General features: G+C 45.7%; 1 protein-coding gene across 1 annotated transcript in view; it reads left to right on the top strand.

The window, feature by feature from the left end:
* The first annotated feature begins 366 nt into the window (after positions 1–366).
* kcnq3 (potassium voltage-gated channel, KQT-like subfamily, member 3) overlaps positions 367–25,956 on the top strand; it is a 50,208-nt gene continuing 24,618 nt past the window's right edge. Inside the window, exon 1 of the mRNA XM_067252904.1 lies at positions 367–671. Coding sequence (XP_067109005.1) covers positions 367–671 — 305 coding nt within the window. The remainder of the gene's footprint in view (positions 672–25,956) is intronic.

The raw sequence follows: 25,956 nt of genomic DNA, 5'->3' as shown, positions 1-25,956 counted from the left end.
TTGCACGATGTGATGGTAGACTACATTGTTGTTTCGTAACTAGATTTGGAGACCATTAACGCTTTTAATCAATACACTGTATCATTGGCAGAGACTAACATCCAAATTAGCATGATACTGCACGGAGTAACCAATGTTTTCATTCTTTACACAGTGACTTGTCATCTTTCGCTTGTGACATCTCTAGCTTCCCCCCCTCCCCTTTAAATTTTTCTCCCCAGTCAGACTGTTGAGCACCTCCCTTCACGAGGGGGACCAGATCCTTAAATGACCCACTGCTGAAGGCATCTTGATCTATCGCCCGGATCATGGCATGCTGCTCATACAAGATCTCCACAAGCGCGGCGCCGAGGCTCACTAGTGAACATGGGGATCAGGTCCAGAAATGTTGGTAATGGTTCGGAGGAGCAGAGGGACAAAAAGGCATCAGCTCTACCCGGGGATTTGGACCAAGGAGCCGGGGCGGATAAGGATGGAGCACTGCTGCTTGTGGCGCCTGGTCGAGATGATTTCAAGAGGGTTTCCACAGGGATTGGACTGTTGGCCAAGACACCTCTGGGGTACACGCGACCCACCAAGAGGAATAACATTAGGAAGCGGAGAATTCAGAACCTTATCTACGACACGCTCGAGAGACCGCGAGGGTGGGCGCTGCTCTACCATGCGTTTGTGTAAGTAGATCATATTTCAATGTAAGACGTCCGTCTTTGACAGACTTTAAACTTGTGCTATCATAAGTTTGTCAGCGACTGTCTTCTAATAAAAGGATCTGAAAACTAAACTAGCTCCAACTACTTTGAGGAAGACCGTTCTAAAATGGGGCTAGCCCTACATGTGTAGGTTTGTATGAAAAGTAATCATTCATATTAAATTAGGCTACTACAAAAAATGAATATTTAAGTGATTTGACTTGCAAATTAAAATCGTCTTCCCTCTTTATGGAGTTAGGACATTAAACCCAATTGAATGCCACCTCTAAAATGCGTAATATTAATACCTAGTTCTATACTTAGTGTAATTCAGTGCCATGTTCCTACAAATAGTTCTGTAGCCCAGGCTTGTTGTTGCATGTGTGTGTACTCTATATTACTAGTTAGTGACTCTTGGTGTCATGTGCCTGAGTACTCATGCAGAGTGAGACTGAGCGAGTGACAACTCTCACATGGTGTACACACACACACACACACACACACACACACATTTCTCTCTCTCTCTCTCTCTCTCTCTCTCTCTCTCTCTCTCTCTCTCTCTCTCTCTCTCTCTCTCTCTCTCTCTCTCTCTCTCTCTCTCTCTCTCTCTCTCTCTCTCTCTCTCTCTTACACACACACACACTGTCACATATGCACACAAATATTAGCCCACCAACTTAGGGGTGTCCCTTAAGCTGTGTTTCACTCTGGTTCAGTTTAGTTTGACTCCAGTTCAGTCTAGTTTGACTCTGGGTCCGTCTAGTTTGATTCCAGTTCAGTCTAGTTTGAGCCTGTAAGACCGGTAGAGCAGATATGCCTTATTGGTGTTCTGGAGCAAGTTCAAGTCCTATTTAGATTCTCATTCGTCAATTACGGTACAATGCTTTGGAGAGTGTATGTTGGTGTACAGAGACGCAACGTGCATGCACTTATGAAAGAGAGAGAGAGAGAGAGAGGGGGATAGAGAGCTAGAAGGAGAGCAAGATTTATTATGAAGATAGAGCGCGACAGGAGGGAGGAGAGGAATTATTAGATTCAGAGAGAAACAAGATAGTAATGGATGTAGGAAAGGCAGTATAGAAAAGACAGAGCGTGTTCAGAGACGGAGGGAGAGATTGGGCAGGAGGAGCATCGGATTGTACAGTAGATGGAAAAGGAAGCAAGATGAGAACGGGGAATTGTTAGAAGGAATGAAGACGGATAGCACAGGTGAGGGAAGAGGGAGATTGAGTGGGAGGGAAAGAGAGAAAAACTGAGTAATTGAGAGAGAGAGAGAGAGAGAGAGAGAGCAAGAAATTGAATATTAGAGAGACATTGCGCGGGTGAGAGAAAGAGAAAGCGAGGTGGGGGGGAGTGAGATGTTATGCATCAGCAGTTTTACGGGCGGATCAGTAGTGATTCCTGCTCTCGTCTTGGCATCCAGACAAACTGGTGCTTCTGACAAGCGGTCATGCTCTCAGAGTAGACGGATGAATGATCCTCCTTTAATGTACAAGTTGTTCCTTTTACTGGAAGTTGTGCAATTACAAAACAGAGAATTGGAGAACCGGTGTGAGGACGTATGCCCCACCAAGCCTCTCTAATGTTGGAGACGGCGTTAGCTGTCCAAGGTCCTGAAAAACCAGAAGAAGAAAGGGGGAGGAAGTGATCACACAATAATACCAACTTTTTTGAATACATGTTGTAAAGTAGCTAGTTTATTCACAATACAAACCACCAAAACATTCATATGAAACAGTTTTCTTAGTCTCAAAGCACAGCTCATTAATTATGGGGAATAACTCAGCACACAAGAAGAAAATAGACCGTGTGACAGAGGGTCACGAGTCACTAGTGGTGCCCCTGCAGATATCACTGCCAGCTCAGAAGTGTTCATTAGCAGCTAGTGAGCTTGTACACTGGAGCAATCAGAAGCTCTTCATGATCAGCTCAATACAGTGATTTAATCATTAACAGTATTAGCTGATTATTTGAACTTGCTCTGATTACACGCTTGATTTTTGGTGATAATTGTCAGCTTAGAGCTGACAGTGTAATTAATTGAAAATTCTGGTGTTCTTGCCCCGAGGAGTTTTCATGTTTATGTCGATACGACCCACTTGTGTTGTACAGCATTGAGATATGCTGTGCAGTATACTGTCTGTTGGTACCGGAACAGTCATTACGACACTGGACGGCATATCGTCACAAAGAAATCTCTCTCTGTGCCGCAGCAGTGACAGTGTGTCGATGTCAAACGATGAGGACGAATATAACAAAGCGCTCAATGTGTTTACACCAAATAAACAAGGGAATGACTGAGTGAAGATTAAGAAGCATCCCCTGAGAGAGGAGACCCATTAGTCACATCACAAGAGTGTTTGGGTCATTATAATTAAGAAGCATTAGTGGGAACAAATGCATGACAATACATTAGTGTCCAGATATTGTGATGCAACAAAGACTTGATTGTTTGATACATTTGCACACAAGGGCGTAGAGTAATTGTTAGGTCGTGAATGAGGCGATGCTGAACAGATGTTAACCGACTAGCGTTTTCTTGTGTTCAGTAGCTGGGAGGGTCTTGTCATCCCCTGATTGTTTATGGACAGATGCTCTGTTGCGTCTCTGGTATGGCAGACAAGCATCCTAGCTACCCGCAAAGACTCCAAGTCACAAAGGCTGTTACTGGGTCAGGTAAGCGTTGTAAAACGAGATCCGATTGGCCTAATGAAGCGCCAAGCTCTTCAATTGGCTTCCTGAGCAGCCTATCAGTTGTCTAAACACAGCTCTCCTTATGAGGTCATAGCTTCAATTTGTTGGACCAACCGCCACAGGGCGGGGCATCTGAAAAGACGAGCTGGGATTGGTTCAATGACGTTGTCTCTGGATTCCTAGTGGATAATTGAGACTCAATGGGTGTGGCACTGTTAGGTAAGTGATGTTGGCCCTACTGAATGACTCTCATGATCCCATGACCTGCTTTTAAAAATCACTTACATCAATGCATAACACTTTTTATGTAGATGAATTATGAGGACATAAATGACAGAATCCAAATGCATGGGGATGTGTTTTACACACCCGTACAGTTTAGTTACTTAAAGTAGGCCTATATGACAGTACTCGAGGAGATATAAAAAGTAAATAAAGCCACTCATTATTTTCGCTTTATGGCTCGTTAAAAGCCAGTATTGTCAGGAACAATCTCTCCCCAAGTGCCGTGAGGAATGCAGACCCGCCTGCTTTTACAGTAGACACAGAGGAGACCTACCTGTCTTGCTGGTGGGATAATGTGGTTCGTGACAGATTGTGCCTCAAATGACATGCTGAAAGTGCTCCTCTGTGTGAGGTGGCTGTCAAGTGCTGCAGGCTGCCCCGTCAGTGTTTCAGCATGTTTTCAGCAGCCTACAAGGTACCTCCTTGTGTCACTAAACCCCCCTCCCCTTCGAGTCTATTTGCATGTGGAGTGTGGAAATCGGTCCTGACATTTTGGCACATTAACCCCGGACGAGCTGCTTTCCTCTGATGATGACGGGGGGGGGGGGGGGGGGGAACAAATCCAATTGTCTGATATCAGCACTCATCTGTTTGGCCCCTCCCCTCATCCCTCCATCCATCCACACTCCCCTCATCCCTCCATCCATCCACACTCCCCTCATCCCTCCATCCATCCACACTCCCCTCATCCCTCCATCCATCCACACTCCCCTCATCCCTCCATCCATCCACACTCCCCTCATCCCTCCATCCATCCACACTCCCCTCATCCATCCATCCACACTCCCCTCATCCCTCCATCCATCCACACTCCCCTCATCCCTCCATCCATACACACTCCCCTCATCCCTCCATCCATCCACACTCCCCTCATCCCTCCATCCATACACACTCCCCTCATCCCTCCATCCATCCACACTCCCCTCATCCATCCATCCACACTCCCCTCATCCCTCCATCCATCCACACTCCCCTCATCCCTCCATCCATCCACACTGCCACACGGGCGCTGGCTGTCACCCCTTCATCCTGGAACCAGACGGCTGTAATGTGCGCGGCGCCCGGCGCACATTACAGCATGTTTGCTTTCAGGGTACGGTTTGGGCAACGTCATGCTGGAATGAGATGCTTGTTTTTTTGTTGGCTCTCTTCAGAGGTGGCTGTGTGTTGTGTTGGGACTGTGTGGATGTTACGATGGGCAGGGCTGGAAGTGCTGTCTGGCATGGCTCATGCTTTTATGGTTATGACTGTTCGGATGTGTCTGGTTTTAAGGGAGATTTAAGGTACTGGGTAATTAGCTTAGGCGCTGCAGGCCCAGTGAGTGATCTAATGGTCTGGCTCCGACCCTTTGTTCTGGCTTGGTTCCTGTGTAAACAAAGAAAGCACATTTTGTCAGTGATATGAGTGTGATAGTGGAAAACCTGCTCCAGTGTCAGGTTGCTTGTCAAGACTTTGCCACCCTGAATGAATAAATCACTTCAGACGGTTAACGACACACCTGCCAAATCTCACAGCCATTCACATTTTGAAGCAACTTGCCTGTAGTTTATTTTCATTTTGTGCAATAAAATTGCCAAAGGTTCATTCTGACGCACCCCTATTGCATTAAATATACTTGACACACTGGTAGTTTGTGTGGAATGAATTGCTCGGGATGGTAAACACAATGGAATCCCCACCTGGGCCCACTTGTTCTTCAGTCCACACAACAACAGACCACCACCCTGAGGGAGGAAGTGTTGTCTAGGCAACAGTCATAGTGTGGCTCTGTCCCTGTGAGGTCAGTTTTGCACGTTTGCATCAAATAAGTAGAGGTTGTTAATTACGACGGTCAGGTGCACAGATGGCGGACGACGCCTCAGGAGTTTTGTCTGGGGCGTCGTGGAGCATCATGTCGGCACGCAGCGGGGCCGCGGCGGTCGTGGGTTCAGGCGCTGTGAGTTTAGGCACGGCAGAGGGGGTGAACAGTCGGGCTTGGGTTTGCCAAAATGTCCGCACGTGTGTTTGGCTACACCAGCGAGGACATTGCTGTCTTTGAATGGCAGCATATGAACAGGAGAATGACTACTGATGGGTACGGTGGAACCAGCACAGGACAGATTCATTTACATTTAGTCATTTAGCAGACGCTCTTATCCAGAGCGACTTACAGTAAGTACGGAGACATTCCCCCCAAGGCAAGTAGGGTGAAGTGCCTTGTCCAAGGACACAATGTCATTTGGCACGGCCGGGAATCGAACCAACAACCTTCTGATTAATAGCCCGACTCACTAACCGCTCAGCCATCTGATCCCAGATTCCAGATGAGACTAAATCCCTCCCACTCTTCTACCCGTCTAGCTAGACCACCAACTGGATTCTGGTCTTTCAGAGCAATACATAATAAGACGCACTACCCTTCAACGGCAAATACAGCCGCTCTGGTGATCTGTGTTGAATACAAACATCAGACTCCAGACAAAAGCTTCTCACCAGTGTTTTCGGAACAGAGATGGTCTCTGATCGGTCTTTGGTATCAGTACATTCGATGCTTCATTCGATATCTTACGCTCGTGAGCATGCACAGAGAGACAGACACACACACACACTTTACATATGCACATGCACACACACACACACACGCTTGTGCACACACACAGCTTGTGCTTTAGGCCTTACTCTGGCGTTCTGGTCATTACTCAGTGTGTTTTCCCTGCCTTCTCCAGCCCTCTTAAAGGAGACAGAGATCAATAGTGCACGGTTCAGAAAAATCACCCTGAGGACCATGCTCTTCCCGTGAAGAGGAAGGAGACCAACCCCTCTGTAAGGGAAAACCCCTCTCCGCAGCAAGGCCCTGAACATCACAAGAAATACCTCCCCAGTCGCTGGTCCATCCTGGCTGTGGTCCTCGTCTGTCTCTGGTTATCCGTTGTTGTCCAGTGTTGCCACAAAGGGGGGGGAGGGGCCTCAGAGTCAAGGGCAGATACGAGACCTTCATGCTGTACGCCACCATGGCAACAGGGGATTCTGCTGGCTTTCCTCTGGTTTGAGAACTGTGTGGTTTTGTGGCTGAGGCCAAGTGGCGGCCTTGGTGCTTGAGGAAGTATTTTTAGCGTCTTCATATATCAAAGTGAACTGTGTTTTCAGTTCAAAGCAGCTACAACCCAGGTTGGAGGGTAGTGAAGTGCACACCTGCTACGGGGAAACAGAAATGTCAACCGTGTAAGACAATTAAGCTCCCACACACCGAGGAATGAGTCATTCTTTTTGGAACAGGAGTTGTGTATATATATCATTGATCTTATATAGCGCTTTCTACTACTCAGAGTACTCAAGGTCGCTTTACAGATTCCAGCATTCATTCAGACAGTCAAACTGGTGGTGGTACAGAAGCGTGGCTGCCAATCAGCGCCTACGGCCCCTCCGACCACCACCAACATTCATTACATTCATTCACATTCATACGATGCATGTCTTTATGATGGTGGGGGAAACCGGAGTAGCCGGAGGAAACCCACGCAGGCACGGGGAGAACATGTAAACTCCACACAGAAAGGACCTGGAGCGACCGGGGACTTTCTTGCTGTGAGGCGACAGTGCTAACCACTGAGCCACCGTGCTGCCGTGTGTTGTGGGTGTGAGAGGATGAGATGTGTTTAGCTGATGGAAGTGAAACCACTATGGGGAAAAAGTCCCTCAAGGACAGTGATAACTCATTACTGCTGTTTAACGGTTTGTGTGTTTTTTTTCTCAATTCTGAGATGGTGTTACAGTTTAGCACAGGGCTCAGAACTCTCTTTGTCTCTAAAGCTCTGGCTCAGAGCTCCCACTTGATGCATTTATAAAATAGAAATGCTGTCACTTTACACTTCACATGAATTACCATGTAACTATGCATAGCAATACCAATTGTAAAAACAACAAGTGTTGCTGAAATGTTTCATACATGCAACCTTGACAGTGAGATACACATTAAGCCCAAGCATGAATTTATTTTAATGTAAAAATTGGTTGAGGATAGCTTTAGGGTAATGCAAGCCTTGGAGTTAATAACAGTCTTTGGCTAACAAATGCAAAAATCTTTGAGTGAATCATTCATGTGTTTCTCACTTGAATATGCATAATTATGAAATAAGAACCTGATAATATAATGTATAAATAATGTATATAATGTATCACATTAACTTTACAAAGAAGGGCCCGAAGTCGAGAGTGATATAACGTTCTCTGTTTTAGCTTGGGTATCAGAGTGATACTTAAGGGACGATGTTACGCTCGCATGTTTAAGCCAGCTCGTTAGTTTCGACACGTCCCATATGCAAAAACCCCTGCCATCTCCAATTACAATAACTCCTGAAGTGAGTGAGCGCAAGCAGCCTGCACAGTGCCGATGGGAGGAATTAAAGACGCGGCTTCTCTTTTCTTCGACAAAACGCTACATCACACGCGAGGCTTCCTTGCTCTCCCGCTGTCTCTTCATATTTTTAAATCTCCGCTGAAAAGGTGCTGTGTATTTGGAGTAGCGGGATCAGCGTAAGGAGTTTAGCGACGTAGGGCCTATTTCCCTGTGTCATCGTTTATGCCGAGCCCCGGGCTAAACAACACAGAGTTTCATTATACGTCCACCGACGTTCGCTATGGACTGTGGGCTGCAAAATGCTCCGTCTTTTAGATTTGAGTCAGGTACTAGTCATGCAGAAAATCGAACAAACGCTTTGCAATACAATCACTTTGTTGTGGAGGGATGCTGTAAGTGTGTTGCCACACACTGTGAAGTCCTGCCTCACACATGTGGAAGCCTTCAGTAGAGATGAAAAGAATCACTGAGTCTGGCATAGCTTGTGTCAGCTTAGCCTACATCCTCAGCATGTCCCTGCTACACCTTGGTTGTGGGTAAGGTGAGCAACTCCTCCCACTGCCCCTCTCAGCCCCAACCTCCACCCCCAGCACAACCTCCACCCCTAGTCCTAGCCCAGCCCAAAGCCTAATACCCAGCCATGGACCTTTCAGTGTTTGAAAAGCAGCCACATTGTAGATAATATATACATATTTACAGTGTGACACAAGCTTCTGAGTGCACATCTCATTTAAGCTGACATTTAGACACCCATCGGTTGCATAACCTGTTGATTAGTTACAGGAGGGTTGGTGGTAACAGTAAAATGGGACAGTTACCTCACTCTCACCGTGTCTGTGATGCTGCAGTTCATTTTCGGGGCTGTTTGCTGCTGTTTGGGTAATATGACTCTGAATGTGCTTCATCTCAGTTCATTATCCTCTCAGTGTCAAACCAAAGGACAATGGTTTTCTCTTCATTAGCACATGATGTATGACTGGCTGCATTTCTCAGCGCTATTTAAGAGCTTGTGGTAATTATAGCATGGCCCAGGCTATTCTGGGAAATTACCGTATCTAGAACCATTTGCTTGCCTGCCTGGGCAACTCCATGCTAATCACGTTAGCATCTTCCTGTGGCCAGCTTTGTCGGCCATTGAGACCATAGAGATTTACTGCACTTAGGGTCAACTACCGTAAAGGCTCAGTTTACTTTTCAGATTGCACTATAGAGGAACTGGGGCATATTAAGATTTTGAACAAATTGCTTTAAAAAAAAGTATTATTTTATGTGTGGAGGGAGGGAGCGAGTGAGGGAGAGTAAAATAGTTTGCTCATTGTCACAGAAACCAAACATCGAATGAGGAGGATGATAGCACACTAATTTCCTTTTGAAGGATAAATAAAGTTGAAGGATAGATAGAGCGAGCAACAGAGACTGGAAAAGGGATACTCAGTAACGTTATGCATCAGCAGTTTGGTCATAGTTGTGATCCCCCCCCCCCCACACACACACACATCCTGGCACTCACATTGTCTCTGTTGGCAGCCATACACAAGAATCCATACTATTCAGTGACTTTATTATTGCACTCTCAATAAATGAAAGCTAATATCAGTGCCGATGCATCAGTCTGGAGTTCTGATGCCCTTCGTTTAACACCAGACGTCGTTATTGAAGCCTACACAATGTACGTCGACCGTAAACAATGACATGGCTTGATATTAGCTGGAGCGAAAACAGCCTCAGAGGTCAACCTTCATTAAATAAGCCAGCACGGTTGTAATCAATCTGATTAGTTAGCGTGCTTTGGAAATGTTATGTGAGGCGTCAGGGCATCTATTAACTCTGTTTATGACTGTTATAAAAGTCAGGTATATCATGGGGATGATCGGAGGCTTCTTTAGAGGGTCGTGGTGTCACGCCCACGCCTATGCCCCAGCTTAAGTTCCTGGTTTTCCCTGCCCTAGTGTTTTCTGTCTGTCTCCCTGGGTGTGTGTGTTCCGGTCAAGGGCTTGTTTCTCTCTCCTTGCACCTCCTGTCTCTCATTCCAATCACCCAGCTGTTGTCCATGTGTGATCGCCCTGCCCTGCTCTCTATGGCAGTCCCTGTCGTGTCGTTAACATGTGAGTATCACCTTTGTTTTTCCTAGTGTTTTACAACATAAATACCCTTTTAGTTTGGATCCTTCCTTGCCTGCCTGCCTCTCTCTCTGTCTCTCTCTGCCTCTCTCTGTCTCTCTCTGCCTCTCTCTGCCTCTCTCTGTATCTCTCTGCCTCTCTCTGTCTCTCTCTCTCTGCCTCTCTCTGCCTCTCTCTGCCTCTCTCTGTCTCTCTCTCTGTCTCTCTCTGTCTCTCTCTATCTCTAACTCTCTCTCTCCCTGTCTCTCTCTGTCTCTCTCTGTCTCTCTGTCTCTCTCTGCCTCTAAGTCTCTCCTCTCTCTCTCTCTCTCTCTCTCTCTCTCTCTCTCTCTCTCTCTCTCTCTCTCTCTCTCGTGTTTGGGCCTACCTTCCTGCACTCACCCTGGCTCAAGGCCCACGGTTGTGTCATCCCTATTGTGTATCTACTGGCCGTAGAAGTGCATCAGACCCATATTCTGCCAAACCCATGTCACACCGATAGAAAATACAAACAGGATTGTGCCCTCATAGCTAACTGGAGGTTCAGATTGTGTTTGTCTTTCACTAAGCAGGTAACAAGATCCGTATTCCTCTGCGATGTCTAAAGACCACCCACAATACCACGGCAGCTCCCATTGGCTAATTCAGCTCTTGTGTTTAGTCAAGGGAGACGTCATTTACCTTCGCTAACCCGTCAAGCTCTGTTTCATATGCACACACACACACACATACTTGCACACTCACTTGCATGCACACACACACTCTCACTCACACACACAGACAGAAGCACACACCCTTCTCCTATGGCTCTGATAAGGCTAATAAACCCTTCTTCAATTCCCCTCCCACTCCCACTATCTCAAACCACAGCCGCTCAGCTAATTCCCGTCTGTCTCTTCATGCAGCGTTTACTGCTCTTAATGCCTTGCCAGGCCGGGACATCTCTGGGAGCCATTTTGAAGACCGTGGTTGCATTTTCAATGTGCGGTTCGCCATACGACTCAAATTACTGTTACTGATGCTGTTGTTTGAAAGATGGCCACGACCTGTGGGATAAATTCTCTGTTTATTGAGACTGGTAAAAAAAAAATCAAATAACTGGAGGACTCAGGGAAAGCCTGAAGTTTCAGGCTTTCCCTGTCAAGCAGACTGTCCCAAATTGTACCGGATTATTCACAATAAAATAATGAATGTAGTTCAACCAAATGAAGGAGAGACACCAGGGGGAAGTTTGGAGTAAAGAAGTGAGTGAGTGAGGCTCAGAGAAAACGACAGCTCACACACATGCGTCTCAACTTACCTCACGTTCAGGTCCTGGTCCATAGCTGACAGTGCACTTAGCGATAGTGTGAACTACGCTTTCATCATTTATTCATGGTTTATTTTACACCAGGAACCATTCGTTTCACCTGTCTCACCCCCCCCCCCCCCCCCCCAACCCCCTTACCACTCTCAGCGGCCTGTAATAACGAGGTTGTGCCAGTTCCTGTGAAGAAAAAAACAGCAACCTTAATGTTTCCTGGCGGACGATAAAAGCTCAGGTGATTGGACAGAATTCCCCGGAGGATTGGTTTATATCCCCCACAATTCCTCCATTCCGTGAGTCTTCGTGCTGGAGAGGTGATGTTTGCTTGCGCCTGGATGAGATTGGAGGTTTGTTTCCCCAGGCTGGTTTCATTTCTCTTGAGGCTTAGTGTTGATGTTATGGGTCAACATCTGTCAGGCAGGGCGAGAGATTCATCGGTTTACTCAGCATTTAAAATGATTCTAAAACCCATATAACCGCATGCTGATGAGAAATCGGATTTTGTGTTCTAGATGTCCGCAAACATTTACCCACACCAAGCACATTTCGGTTAAAAAGGGATGCCCCAATTTTTTCTGTTAGCTTAACGTTTCAACAGCCAACCAAAACGCGAAACCACAAACCCTTTTGTCAACGAATCACCTCATTTAACCCGAAGCTTCTGTGCCCTCTGCTCCCTATAGAGATACTAGGTCATGGAGAATGCCTTGTGCTGACACCAGCCCTGACACACAGCAGGTGTCGTATTAGAATGGAAATACATGTAGGCATTGTAAGCAGATCAGCTCGAGCAGGGCGTTACATCTGGTATATTTAACACATATTAAAGCCAAATCTCTCACCAAGATGCAGGTTCATGTGTGGAGTTTGAAGGACAAGGAAGGACACAGCTTGAGAGGAAAGGGGGGGCGGGGGGCCGGGGGGATTGCTGACTTGACAGTTACATTTAATCGTTGTTTTTAAAGGAAAGTGCCATCCGCCATTGGAAAGGGCAGGTACTTTCACCGACTCCAAAGGACAGAAAAACTCCCTGTCTTTTTAGTAGTCTTAGTCCCTCACTGGACACAACTCTTGTTTGCAAAGCTTGCTGATTTATTTATTGAATCCGTAATCCCTTCCTAATTTGCGAGCACCCCTATCGATCTTGTACAGATGCAACTGAAGCATTTTCTTGGGCTTTTTTTCTGTCGCTTGGTTCGTGGTGAACTCTGAGGAAAACCTTCGCCCCTATTGTTGCACACTCTCCCCATCGTTTGTTAGACAGGAATGCTTGCGGATGATGGGGTGAAACATTTTTAATCCATGACACATAGTAGCTCATGTGCCCTCGCTACACTCCGTGTTTCACTGGCCTTCAGTCCGACTGCATATTAGCCCACAGACATGTTAATATGCTCAGATCTTAGGAGAGCTGCCAAGCCTCTAGCAGAGACAGACTCGGTGAACTCTGACACCACACACACACCCAAGGCACACAATTGGCCTTCTCAGCTGTACCAAAACATTGAAGACATCTACCCTTGAGGTAGATGCAATCAAGACTCAAACATCTACAGACCTTTGTGCCCGAGGCTAGCTTTATTCTTGTTTTGCACTCTGGAAGTTGCTTGCGAGAGCGTTGTGTAATCAACATTATAGCGGCCAGATCTCAGATTTTCTTCGACAGTATTTCATGCAACAGTTCTTTTCAGGTCCTTTAGACTTTCTTCAAACTTTACCCAGACTCAGACACACTTTGAGTTTGAGGGGAGCAGAGTGGATCTTGACAGGATCGGGTTATACCCCCCGTGATCCATCAGGAAAGGGAGATGCTCACGTGGAACCCAGAGCTTTGTTGTTGTCGGTTGTCTCGCACAGCTTCCATCCGGCAGCATCGTGCGTGCCGTGTCACCTATCACACGCCTGCAGGATGGACACAGGGTGGGGCGTAGTCTCCGCAGCCAGGCTGCAGCCTTCAGGACCTAATTAGATCACGGCCGTTTCTGGGGATCTGACACCCGCAGATGTTAATGTGTATAACGGAATGATCCAGACAGATGGCGAGAAGCGTTGACTCAGCTTGGCGTCGGTCTGCTTTAAATGAGTTGGGAAGGTCTTCCCGTTGCAGTTGTTTTCGTGGGGCATTGAGACAGACTGCTAACACAGCCCACTGAAATAAAAGAAAGAGAACCGTATTTCGACTTTGCTCTTGAGGATATATAGATCCACTAATTGCCAGTAACTGCCTCAGCAATTGGAAAGTGTCATGGTAGCTGTCAAGGTTGAGGATTATCACCTGTCACAAGTGTAACTACATCTTCAAAACTACGCCATGAGCATTAGTAGGACAGTCCAGAGCATGCTGGCTGACAACCTTAAAGAATTGCCCATGCCCTCATCGACATGACTCAACATGACCATATTTGCTTCTATAACTATGAGTGTGTGTGGGGTGGGGCGTTGTGAGCATGTGCGGAATGGGCTGACATTTGACGAGCCCAGGCTCGTGAATAATTGATCAGAGCCCCTCGCCTCTTTGAGTTCTGTCTGCGTTAAGAACCTTTCAGGCACACACACTTTAACACACTGCACGCACCCCGCTCCCCTGTCTGTCTTCCTCTCCGATCATCCCTGCATCCTCATCAACACGTGTCCTTCTCTGCCCGGCGGTTTCCACCAGCCGTTCCCGTTCACAGCGCACAGGTCCACCATTTCTCAACCTTTTGTCACTCGCTGTTCATCACTCGCTTCTAACACTGCTCGCTGTGACTTTCTTCTCACAACCATCCTACAAACTGTCGTCTTTTGTCTGCCCCTGTGTTGCTGGTTAAGTCTTCCTTCCAGTCTCTGTGTTCGTAAGGGTCACTTGTGAGCTGTCTGTCACCAGAGCTCTCCTTCTTATCCTTCTATCTGCTCTATCTCTCTATTGTATTTTCGAGCTGGGATAGCAACAGAATTAGACTGGGAGGGAAATAAGCTATTCGAGAGATATTTGTGTGTTTGATCAACCGACTCTCAACCACAAACAAACACACACACACTTTGTAGTAAAAGCCTCCTTGTTTATTCAGGGGAAGATTATTGAGTGTGTAATTTAAACTACTGAATAATTGTTGAGCTGGCAGCAAAATAATTTCCCTCAGAGTGATAAGGTTCCATTCGACCAGTTTTAAATTCCCATTTTAAAAGATCTGGGCAAAGACTCAAATCTACCCATTTTTATTGTTGGCAAATTTAGCTGTGACTATCTCCACTATCACTTGTTCTATTGTCGCAGCGTTCACAGTGCCAACTGGCAGTGTCACCCTGTCTTATATAAGAATTGCTCACATCATCAAACAAAACGAAGAAACCAAGCTATTTAATGTAAAAGCGGAATTATTTTGTGAAAGTAGACACGAGTCTGCCAGGCTCAAATGTTGTGTGAGAAAACGATTCATTTTCAACAACAACCAACAGAAACGAAGTCTGCAAATATGACAGAACATAAAAGAAGTGTCTAGCGAGACAAAGGAAGGCTGTTTGTTTGATTGATTGGATCAAGCTAATCTGGCACCCCAGCACCACTGGTACCAAAGCTGATCCCAAGTGGTGAAGCCAGCCTTCCCTCGTGCACCAAAGACAGAAATGAGAAACCCAAGACGGTCTCAGACGGGTTTCGTATCGGCACGTCCACAAGTCTGCAGACTTGAGGCCACACCGTATTGAACAGTGTTCGGATCAGATTGTGAAACCTGCCAGAAAGCACATAGCAGCACAGACCAGAGTCTCTACCAGCTCTTCTGCTGTTTGATCCCTGAACCCCCCCACCACCCCCCACCCGCCCGTTCCAAAGCCTGTCTTCTCCCAAGATCCTCACCGGCATTTCGGACTGGCCACGGCAGTTACCCCTGGTTACAACGTGCGCCGTTGCCATGGTAACCCCTCTGTGCCAAGAGCCCTATGGTGAGATGTGGATGGTAGCTTCTTTGGGCTCCCTCTCCCACACATGGGGGTGCTGGGACTGTCTCTCTGAGTACTCTCTCTCTTTCTGTATCTGAAGTGCAGTTCGAATATGCACGCTAGGTGTGGGGTGGGTTGAAACTCGAACGCTCTTTGAGTGTGTGTGTGTGTGTGTATGTGTGTGTCTGTGTGGGTGTGTCTGTGTGTGTGTGCCGAGTACTATGACACAGGCATGTACAAAAATGAAGAGTCCCAGTTGCTAGGCAACCACACACACTCACACACACACAAAACGCTGTCTCTCACAAACCAAGACACAGTGAATTTAGCACAAAGCAGCCTCAGCTGGAAAAGTCACCAGCGCTGGTGTTAGACCTAGATTCTCCTCCACCGTGACTTTCCTTCTGAAAACACACAGATCAAACAGCACACAAACCATCCAGGCCTTTCTCATCCATCATCCACTGGTTGGAGAGGAAGGACAAGTCCTGCTGTGTTACTGGAACACTGGGATGAGAAGCTTCCGACGTTCCGTTGTTCCGGTGTTCTATAGAATGTCCTGATTGTCCTGAAAAGTATGTGAGGAGGATCTGAGCCACCATTATCCAGCTGAATGACAGTTGAAAATAAAAATGACTGGATTTACCAACATATATCAGGGTTTCCCGCAGAAAATGTGTTAGTTAAGGTGTGTGTGGGAGGGGGGGGGCTAGTTTGTGTGATAGACTGATGCGTTCTGCAGAGAAGGGAGATTGGCGTTGGTCACGGTTTGGAATGGAAGGGAGAAAACAGGACAGAGTAACACGGCGGATATCGCTAGAAAAAACTAAAATGAACGCCGCGGCAGGCGTGTGTTGCTTAGGCGGACGCCTTAGCTGCAAAGTGCTGTGGGAAACCCACAGCACTTAGTCAGCATGAGGGCCAGATGGCAGTAGAGTGTGAGTGAGCAGGTTCAGCTTGAGGCCGGAGAGCAGCATTATGATGAGAGGGTGAGAGGGTGGAGTTCCTGGCCTCGCCCGCCCCGGCACCTCTGCTAGGCTGTGGCAGCAGTTCAAGGCCTCGCTCTCGGAAGCGTTCCAGTTTCCCCGCAATGCAGTTTGGGGTGGATAATTAAGCAGACGGGATGACCTTGGGTTGTCACACAACTTCGAAGTGCCCAGCGGCGTTCTATGAATTGTTCCAATATGCTGATTTTTGGCCCTAGAAGATGTAAGGTTTCGGTTCAAAAGGCCACCGGCTGAATCTGAATGTGAGAGGGTTGCAGTGCAGGGGTCGAGTTTAATCAGCAAGTGCAGATTGATCTGATTCTGCTGAGTTTTGGGGGTGTTCAGTTGACAGGTTTTATAAAGGTGTCATATAGCCTAATGTTTTTTTATATACAGAAACACACACACACACACCTTACACAGTGTTCCGTCCTTTGGCAGGTGCTAACAAATGACACATTCAATCCCAGCTCTTGAAAATGTTTGTCTGCCAAGAGTAATGTACAAAACAGCATCATCATTACATTCCCCAAATAACCTCTTCTGCAAACCCAACTGATGAAAAGAGGTCAGATAACACAAGCAAAAACTAATTAGCAGGAAAACTAAATCATCTGCAAACACGAGGACCCGACACAGGAAGGTACGCAGAGAGAATCCAAGTAAGGACTTTGGATTCCGGAGCAAATGGCCACTGAGTTAGGAGGGTGAACCCACCTGAAAGGCACACTGCGAAGGGCCACCAGGGGTCTCAAGACAGGAAAAATGTAGGAAGGGGCAGGAAAAGAGAAGGGGTTTAATGGGTAGGAAGGCAAGGAACAGAGAGTGGAGTGGAAAAACAAGAACTGGGAAAAAATACAGAATGCAATACCAACACTTGGACAGTTTAGTCATCAATTTGCTGTTGTCTCCCATGTGAAAAAGGTTGATTTGTGGTTTAATGTTACAGCCTGGGCTAGTTGCTTCTTGTGCTGTTCTTTGTCTGTCGTGCTTAAACAACAAGTTATCTTTCCAGTCAGATGTCCCTGATTTAATCTCATCCTGAGCCACACTACACTCCTGCAAGACACCATCCATTACCCACAGCAATCGTGACTAAGATTAAGATTTGCACTCAATTATCCCTCACAGGCACAGACACGCGCGCTCACGCACACACACACACACACACACAGACCGTTCTTAGTCATGTCCGACATCTCCGTTTTTCCACGCTGCCAATCAGAGTGTGAACGGGCCTGACAAATTAAAAAGAACAGGGAGGGGAAAACCGCCGTGTGAGAGCAAGGACACTTGGCAGAGCCTGAGAGGGTGCCAAATGATTCCTCCTTGCTCTCAAGGAGAGGCTGCTAGCCTCCTGTAGTATCAGATGCTCCCACGCTTCCCTGGGGTGGCAGGTAATACCCGTCTTCTTAGCACGCTGGGTATAAAATGTGTTAATGTAGTCCACTCTGACATTGAGAAAGCCAGCAGGTAGGCTGGAACATATGGCGCTGCGGGTCTGGTCAATGTTGGCTGAGGAAAGTGCAGGGTTGGTTGAGTGTGAATGTACTGTATGGTAGGTAGGAGAGAGGGTATGTTTTAACACCCCGTGCGTGAGGTCGCTGTTGGAGTGTATTGTTCATGTCATCTTTTTCCTTGCGGGCTAAGACGTAATTGGCTGATCAAAGGCGTTCTGTGGGCCACCTGTTTTCCTTTGACCACATCAGTCCTTCCTGAGTGATTTCATGTGAAGACAGCTGATGAAAGACTGTGCCTGCAGGCAGTGTAGGATGGTCTGCCTCCTCGTCTGCCCGACCGCTCCCGTCTACCCAGACTCCCTGCTGAGTCAGTGTGGGCGTCATGAGCACAGGAGCCCCAAGCCTCGCCTAAAGTCCTCCTCTTCCTGGTTTACATTTACATTTACATTTAGTCATTTAGCAGACGCTCTTATCCAGAGCGACTGGATCACCCCTGAGGGACGAGTGATGAACGTCAACGAAGCCAAGTATGTACACACACACACACACAAACACACTGTACTGTGTCAGTGTGTCGAGGCATGCACACACACACAAACTGTACTGTGTCAGTGTGTCGAGGCACACACACACATACACTGTACTGTGTCAGTGTGTCGAGGCACACACAAATGACTAAATGTCACACACACACACTGTACTGCATCAGTGTGTCGAGGCATTTACATTTTACATTTACATTTAGTCATTTAGCAGACGCTCTTATCCAGAGCGACTTACAGTAAGTACAGGGACATTCCCCCAAGGCAAGTAGGGTGAAGTGCCTTGCCCAAGGACACAACGTCAGTTTGCATGACCGGGAAGCGAACTGGCAACCTTCGGATTACTAGCCCGATTCCCTCACCGCTCAGCCACCTGACTCCCCGGTTTACCTCCATCCTCTCACCCGCTGACGACATGATCTGGACCATCATTACGACTCTTAACCCTCGTGCTGCCTTCGGGTACCATCGTTGTGTTTACCCAATTTTACCCAATACAAAAACAAATAAAAATAATTTTCTTTTAACCTTCGCAATGTGGGGGGTCTGAGACAGCCCGACGGTTAAAAGAAAATGCTTCACTTTGTTTTTGTATGCGGTAAATTTGTCGCAATACGACGGTGGGTCACAATGACTGATGGGTCAGAACGACCCGAAGATAACACAAGGGTTAAGGCCCACTTTTCCAGACATGGATTAATCCAGTCGGAGACTGAAAACTTTTTTCAATGGATATCTTCATTGATTTTTTCTCTTACTTTAGGACTTGTCCCCCTAGTCTCCATCTCTCTGTCTGCCGATCTGCGTACCGTAAAGGCTTCCCACGCTCTCTCGCTCTCTCTCTACCTCCCTCCCTCTCTCTCTCTCTCTTTCTCCCTCTATCTCTCGCTCTCTCTCTCGCTCTCTCTCTTTCTCTCCCCCTCTATCTCTCGCTCTCTCTCTATCGCTCTCTCTCTGTCTCGCTCTCTCTCTTTCTCTCGCCCTCTATCTCTCTCTCTCTCTCTCTATCGCTCTCTCTCTGTCTCGCTCTCTCTCCCTCTCTCTCTCTGGCACGGCTCAGAGAGGAGAGAGGAGAGGGTTCGCTGGGAGGCAGGGTGAGGTAACGGCTTCTTGGGTGTCAGACGTTGTGTGGATGATCTCACGGATGATCCTGTGTCTGCACCGTCTCCAGAGGAGGGATGATGATGATGCTGTTGAGTTGATGAGTAGCAGTGTTTCCCCTAGGTTTACAGCTTTGGGGGGGGGGGGGGACAGAAATGTACAGACAGAAATGACATACCGAGACAGAGATGATGTCATGTAAATAAGATAAATAACATAAGGCCATTTAGTTTGTTTAATAAAAGAGCAAGCTATAGATGCTCTTAGATATATGTTTTATAGGAAAGGTAACCTTAAATGACTTATTTTGGGGCAGGGCGCCCCCCTAATATAATGGTAGGGGAAACACTGAGTAGACTGACTGGCATATTAAATGACGTGGTCTGTGTATCATTAAAGGCAGGGTCGGTGATGTTGTTCAGATCTACTTGTTATATTTACTGAAATAAACGTCAAATCCTGATAGCAACCAATCAAAGTATAAAGATTTCACAGTAAAATTCAATAAATCCGATATCTGTAGTTAGATGTTGTAGGCTGTAATGTTGTCTAACTGCCCTTTGCAAGGGGTCATGAGATAGAGATGGGATTGTCGATACAACCAAAGGGGAAATACTTAAGTACTCCTGTCACCTTTTTGGCGGCCATGTCACCCTTTCAACTTGCAGTCCAATCAATGACAAGTGTCACTATGCTTTTCTCTGTGACAAGTTAAAGCAATGATTAGTCACAAGGGAACACTCACTGCCTGTGACTCATCTATGGTCTTACTTTGCATATTCCGAAAATAAGACACCTCACCTCACTAATTGATGATCAGTCTTTGATAAAGACAGGAAAGGGGTCGGATTAATGGGACAGCAGGACATTTATGATGTTATGATATTTATGATAATTGTGGATGCCACTATTGTTGACCTGCTCGAATGGTACAAGGTAACCTGTACTTGAGGTCTACTCGATGTTCCTAAGATGTCTGGTGCACCATGTCGAACTCTCATAGATCACAATATTGAGATAAAACCGCAGTCTCCCAGACGCCACTCGCCCAAACGCTCATAATTACCATGTTTTGCTTTGTGCACATACCAAGCAAGTCTGCGCTCTCATTGGCCAGAGTTGGAAAGGGATAATAAAAGGCAAACGCTATTTTAGCCTGTGATGTTTCTGTTACCATAGAAACTGAAATGCCGAGCGCGGCAGTTGCTCGTTCCCCGGGAATTATGCACATCAGAGGGATGAGAGACAACACATATCTCTGTTTACGTTTCATGCTCTGCTCTCAGCACAGAAGCATGTGTCAGCAGCACAGCCTCCGCACAAGTAGAGCCGGGAACACAAAGAAAACACTCCAGAACGCCACGCCACAGCGAATTAAGACAAGCCAAACTTGAAATGTCATTAGTGCACCACCACCAAAAATATATATACCCGGGGTGAAAGGAACGCTACAATAACACGTTCGTTCTAAGATCCATCTGTAATCCCCCCTACCCCACCGACTCACGTAAACGGAACCCCCGGAGCGCGGAGCTATCGCGCTGCTACACCGCCCGCAGTGAGTATGAAGAGGTCAAGCAGTCACGGGGCAGGGCATCCAGCCAGGAATCTTTCTCCTCAGTGCTAGAGCCTCTTGATTTCGCGCTCCATTAGCTTTTCCCCCACACGAGCAGGCCTCTTGGAGCTATGACGCACCGCTGAGTTCCTCGTGGAGGGTTCAGAGATGTAGAGGGGGGCTGAAATTTATCTAGCCATTGATATATTTATGGATGGAAACTGTGTAAACACATACTAGGAATTAATTACCATACTACACTCAATATTCAGTGATTTAATGAAATGCCTCCAGTCCACGCATCTAGACCTCTGCTTGAGTAGGCTTATCTGAACATTTGATCGTTCCAACAGATCTCTCCACAACATCAACTTCAACTGAGTGAATTTGATTTTAAGTTTCGAGATCTGTGTCCGCATGAGCTACTAGGGAAGCGGGCTAGTAATCCGAAGGTTGCCAGTTCGATTCCCGGTCATGCAAACTGACGTTGTGTCCTTGGGCAAGGCACTTCACCCTACTTGCCTCGGGGGAATGTCCCTGTACTTACTGTAAGTCGCTCTGGATAAGAGCGTCTGCTAAATGACTAAATGTAAATGTACTTATTCACACACATGTCAAGGGTTGTTAGTTAGTCGGTGTTTAAAATGAAATATAAAAAAAAAGATTCTGTGACATTTCAGACAATTGTGACTTGAACCAGCTTGAGCTACCACTACCACAGGAGCATGGGATTGATACTTTACATTACACTGCTGTGCAGTGCAGCCGTCTTGCAAACAGTGAACAAGCTTTCAGGGGAGCGTGTCACTGAGGCAGATGTTCTGTCAGGCTGACTGTCATGTCAGATGGGAGTCCTTCTCCACCGGCCTGCTGTTTCACTCTGATGAGGAGACAGAGCCTCAACGCTCTGCTGACAAAAACTGCTAATTACCGTTAGCTTCACGAAAGCAATCTTTGTTTTATGAGCCAATAAATTGGCTAAACCAAGTGATTAGTGGTATGTTTTCCTTATCAGCTTCTCTGATAAGAGTTGTTCCAAACATCCAAATCCTGGAAAGCTAGCGATAAATGCCCCAAAAGCCCTCTTAAGTGGTTAGCGGGATTTTATTATGCATTTCAGCAGGGTAATATAGCCCATAAGTAATGTAGGCCTATGTATTTTTCTCCGCAATCTTTTCAGAATAGCCTATTGACAATGCACAAGCCCATCTCAGAGTGCTTGTAGACAGCATTGATTTAAAGCTAAATGCAAACTATGCAACACAGTTGAACAGATTGGACAATCTCTACATGTTTTACTTTAAATGAACAATGCCGTCACAGCACGTAGGCCTACTGTTTTTCATTCCCCAAATGCCAGATTAGGGGGGCCTTGTTTTTCGGTGTCGCCTTCTGTGACAAATCCCTTGAAGTTGAAATGTTGTTTTGAAAGTAATGGTTTTAATTCCAAGGGGAAAGCCCACAGACAAACACAAAGTGAACAACAACCGAAGAAGCGACACTCAACAACAGTTACAGTATGAGAGTCAACTGCAAATGATGGAATTTCACAGTTGGGTGGGCAAGAAATATGAAAAAAATGTTGGCACACTGAAAACGTACTTTCTTGTCCATCTGGTCACTTAAGAACTTGTGAAAGCTTCGTCATCATCAGTTCAGAGAACTTATTCACGTTTTATTTAGTTTTTTTGTGGAGGCGGACGTGGTTGTTTTTTCCTTGCCTTGTTTCCTATTTGATGTTAAATTAGCTACTTCAGGCAGCTACGGTTTCTTCTTAAATTGAATGAGTTCGTTAGCCTCTAAAAAACGCGGAATTGTTGTTTTTCAGCTTGAATGTTTGAAGACCCAGTCTGCTTAAAAAAGACTCATTGTTGTTATCTGTAGGGCATTCTGATTTAGTTGCTTCCTCTCATTGAAGTCGTATTATTCATGCCAGGAGTGCTCTTTGTATCAAACTCGTGTTTCGTTGAGTTTGAGAGATTGAGGTCAATCTATGGTTTTCTGAAAACCTTTAGCTACAGTACAACTTCACATTTGATCTCAACTTGTGTTAAGAAGTATTATCTGTACAAGGTTGAATGCTAAATAATGCAAATGTGTGGTAATTTACCCTAAATACTATATTTCCTTTGGTGAATACATTCCAGTCCTCTTTACTGCCAGAAAAGTAAACAAGATAGGAAAACTCCTACAAGTAGCTTTGCAAATTTAATTTACTCAGCAAGAAAACACTCCAGCACAAAGAGTTGTTATGGGTGTGATTCTGTAGTAGACAAACATTATAAATTGTTGATGAATCATTTGGTACTTGACGTGCTTGTGTGCTGAATTGTTCTCAGCTGGTGAAATGATATAGCATCTAACCAAGCCACTAGAGTCAAATCTCTAACACCACACAACTAAACCCTGGTAATTTCCTCTTGAAGACCCTGAACTTGTTTTGTGATGTTCCAGTTTGGGTGTGGTTGACAGGTTGGCACCTCTGGGTAGTTTAAAATGACACACAGAAGCATTCTCATAATCCAATTTAATCAAAAAGGCAATAAGGCATAAAACAAAAAAAAACTATAACGTGAATTACATGTTATTAATTCAATTGGCACAAACATCTACACTTACAAAATGCAACTTTTCTCAATCAAAGTTTCAGCTTGGAATAAAGTTATATAATTGGATGACCCAGTTGTTCAACCAACTTGAGTAGCCATGTCTTGCCAACAAAAGTGATCCTGAACTTGACCCAAAATATGCAAAGTCTAGGTTTGTCCTGCAGCTATTTATTAGCTATTTTCATCTTGTTACAGTTAATGAATGTGTTCTGCTGCTCATTTTCCATCTCCCACCAGCAACCCCTATATAGTCAGTGGACAATGCATCCCTTTATAGTAGTTTGGTCATGCTGTGAGATGTGATGTCAGAGCTGGTACTATCTTCATAAGCATCTTTCCTCACATTTTTTATGTTGAGAAAAGAAATAGAGAGAACTAGAAACAATCTATGATAAATCTTTGAAAATAATTGGCATTTTTTAACATATATGCCAAATTTGTACAGTGGTTAGGAAATCATAAAAAAAAAGAATGAAGAAAAAAGTAGTTTGAATAACAATTACGTTGGAATATTATAATGCATATTAGAAGATCACCATGGGAGCACGTGCTGAGTTTCAAAAAATACCGTATATTGCATAAATAAACTATTTTTTTAAAGAATGGTGCTACATTTTCATTGTAGCATGCTGAATAATGAACACATCTCTCACAGGCCTAAGAGTAAATGGATTCCATTCAATACAAGGTCAGAGGCATAATCAGCACATTGCATTAATATGTATTAATACACAATGGAGAACATAGATGGATGATGCTGTGAATCTCTTAAACCTGATCTGCATGTAGATATCACATGCTGTAATTTGTAGCAAGTCACTCCACTGGGTACTGCTTGCATTTGTGGCACTTAAACAATAAAATTATAATTTAAACCAACTCGCATGATATCAGATGAGAAGCATCATGAACAGATACTGGACAGTAAGTATGTCGGGATAACTAAAACCATCTTCTTGTATGCATTAAATTATGAAAGTTATTAATTAGTCAGGTGGCTGAGCGGTTAGAGAATTGGGCTAGTAATCAGAAGGTTGCTGGTTCGATTCCTGGCCGTGAAACAATTACGTTGTGTCCTTGGGCAAGGCACTTCACCCTACTTGCCTCGGGGGAATGTCCCTGTACTTACTGTAAGTCTCTCTGGATAAGAGCGTCTGCTAAATGTAATTAAAGATATATTGACCAGGAAATAATGACCTTTAAAAAAGAAAAGGCAGTGAAAAAAATCACAATCGAATGTTAGTCATACGTTACATCAGTATTTGAAACCATTTTCGTAGCTGTTTCTAAGTGAAGCTAAAGCCGCATGTCTGACACCCAGACTAGTGTCTCTGCAAGAGGCTCTCGACTTCAGTTTTTGTAGCGGTGACCAATCACACCTCCACTTGCTCTCTCGATGCGCTGTCAAGATCACGCCGTTAACGGGGCTGGGTCATATTTGATGGCCTTACATCAGGCGATAGCTCACAGAGTTTGCCAACCCCCCCCCCCCCCCCTTCCCACCCCCTAGTTTCTAAAACATAGAGATAGTATCCTTCCAGACCCCCGGGATACAAACTGTACTACAGAATCCATCTGTTCCCAGAGCTGTGTTGATGAATAGGCTGCACCACCAGACTATGCCAACCACCGCCCCCTGCCAGCAGGCCTTGGGACTGGGGGACGCGGGGGGCAGTGGGTCTTCTAAGGTCAGATGAAATATACTGGCACAGATGGACAAAGTCTTTGTGGACTTTGTGGCTACTATACGACACCAGACTTGAGAATTGTAAATATTTCACATGCCCTACACTGTGGTTGCTGGAGAACCTCCACGTGTCATAGGGATCGTGTTTGCATTTACAATGAAGTGCAGATACTCTTATCATCAACGTATGCACTTGAGGTGCTCCTGCATCCCTCTCTTCCTGCACACTCACTCATTTCTTTCTCATCAATATTTATCTACGATGCCCTTGTGGCATCATTTAAATGCCCACTGTGTGTAGACTTTTAGTGGTAATGGTTTACGAAAGGCCATCAAAACACAGGAGCTTCACTATGAACCTCCGTGTTCGAAACTATCTTTGAACAGTTCTGCTTTTTCCAGACCGCGTGTGTCATTCCGAAGCCCTTAGCCTTAACATTCACAGACGAGTTATTGACAAGGGTGTTTGAGGCTGAAGCAGACAATCGATAGTCAAATTGCAAGATATCTCCAAGCAATTTAAAATCAGTCCGCTAGCATAACTTTGGATTCAATCCCAGTAATGCTGCTTATCATGTCTTATTGTGCCTCATGAGTCCTTGTATAGACAGAAACCAGTCACTTTCAGTGCAGCAGAAGTAAGATACTGTAATTCCATGTCCCTGAAATCACTCTCTACAAACCCT

Source organism: Osmerus mordax, chromosome 16, assembly GCF_038355195.1.
Source record: "Osmerus mordax isolate fOsmMor3 chromosome 16, fOsmMor3.pri, whole genome shotgun sequence".
Lineage (NCBI taxonomy): Eukaryota > Metazoa > Chordata > Actinopteri > Osmeriformes > Osmeridae > Osmerus > Osmerus mordax.
Note: the sequence above shows the minus strand (reverse complement) of the source record. Positions and strands in the feature narration are given on the sequence as shown.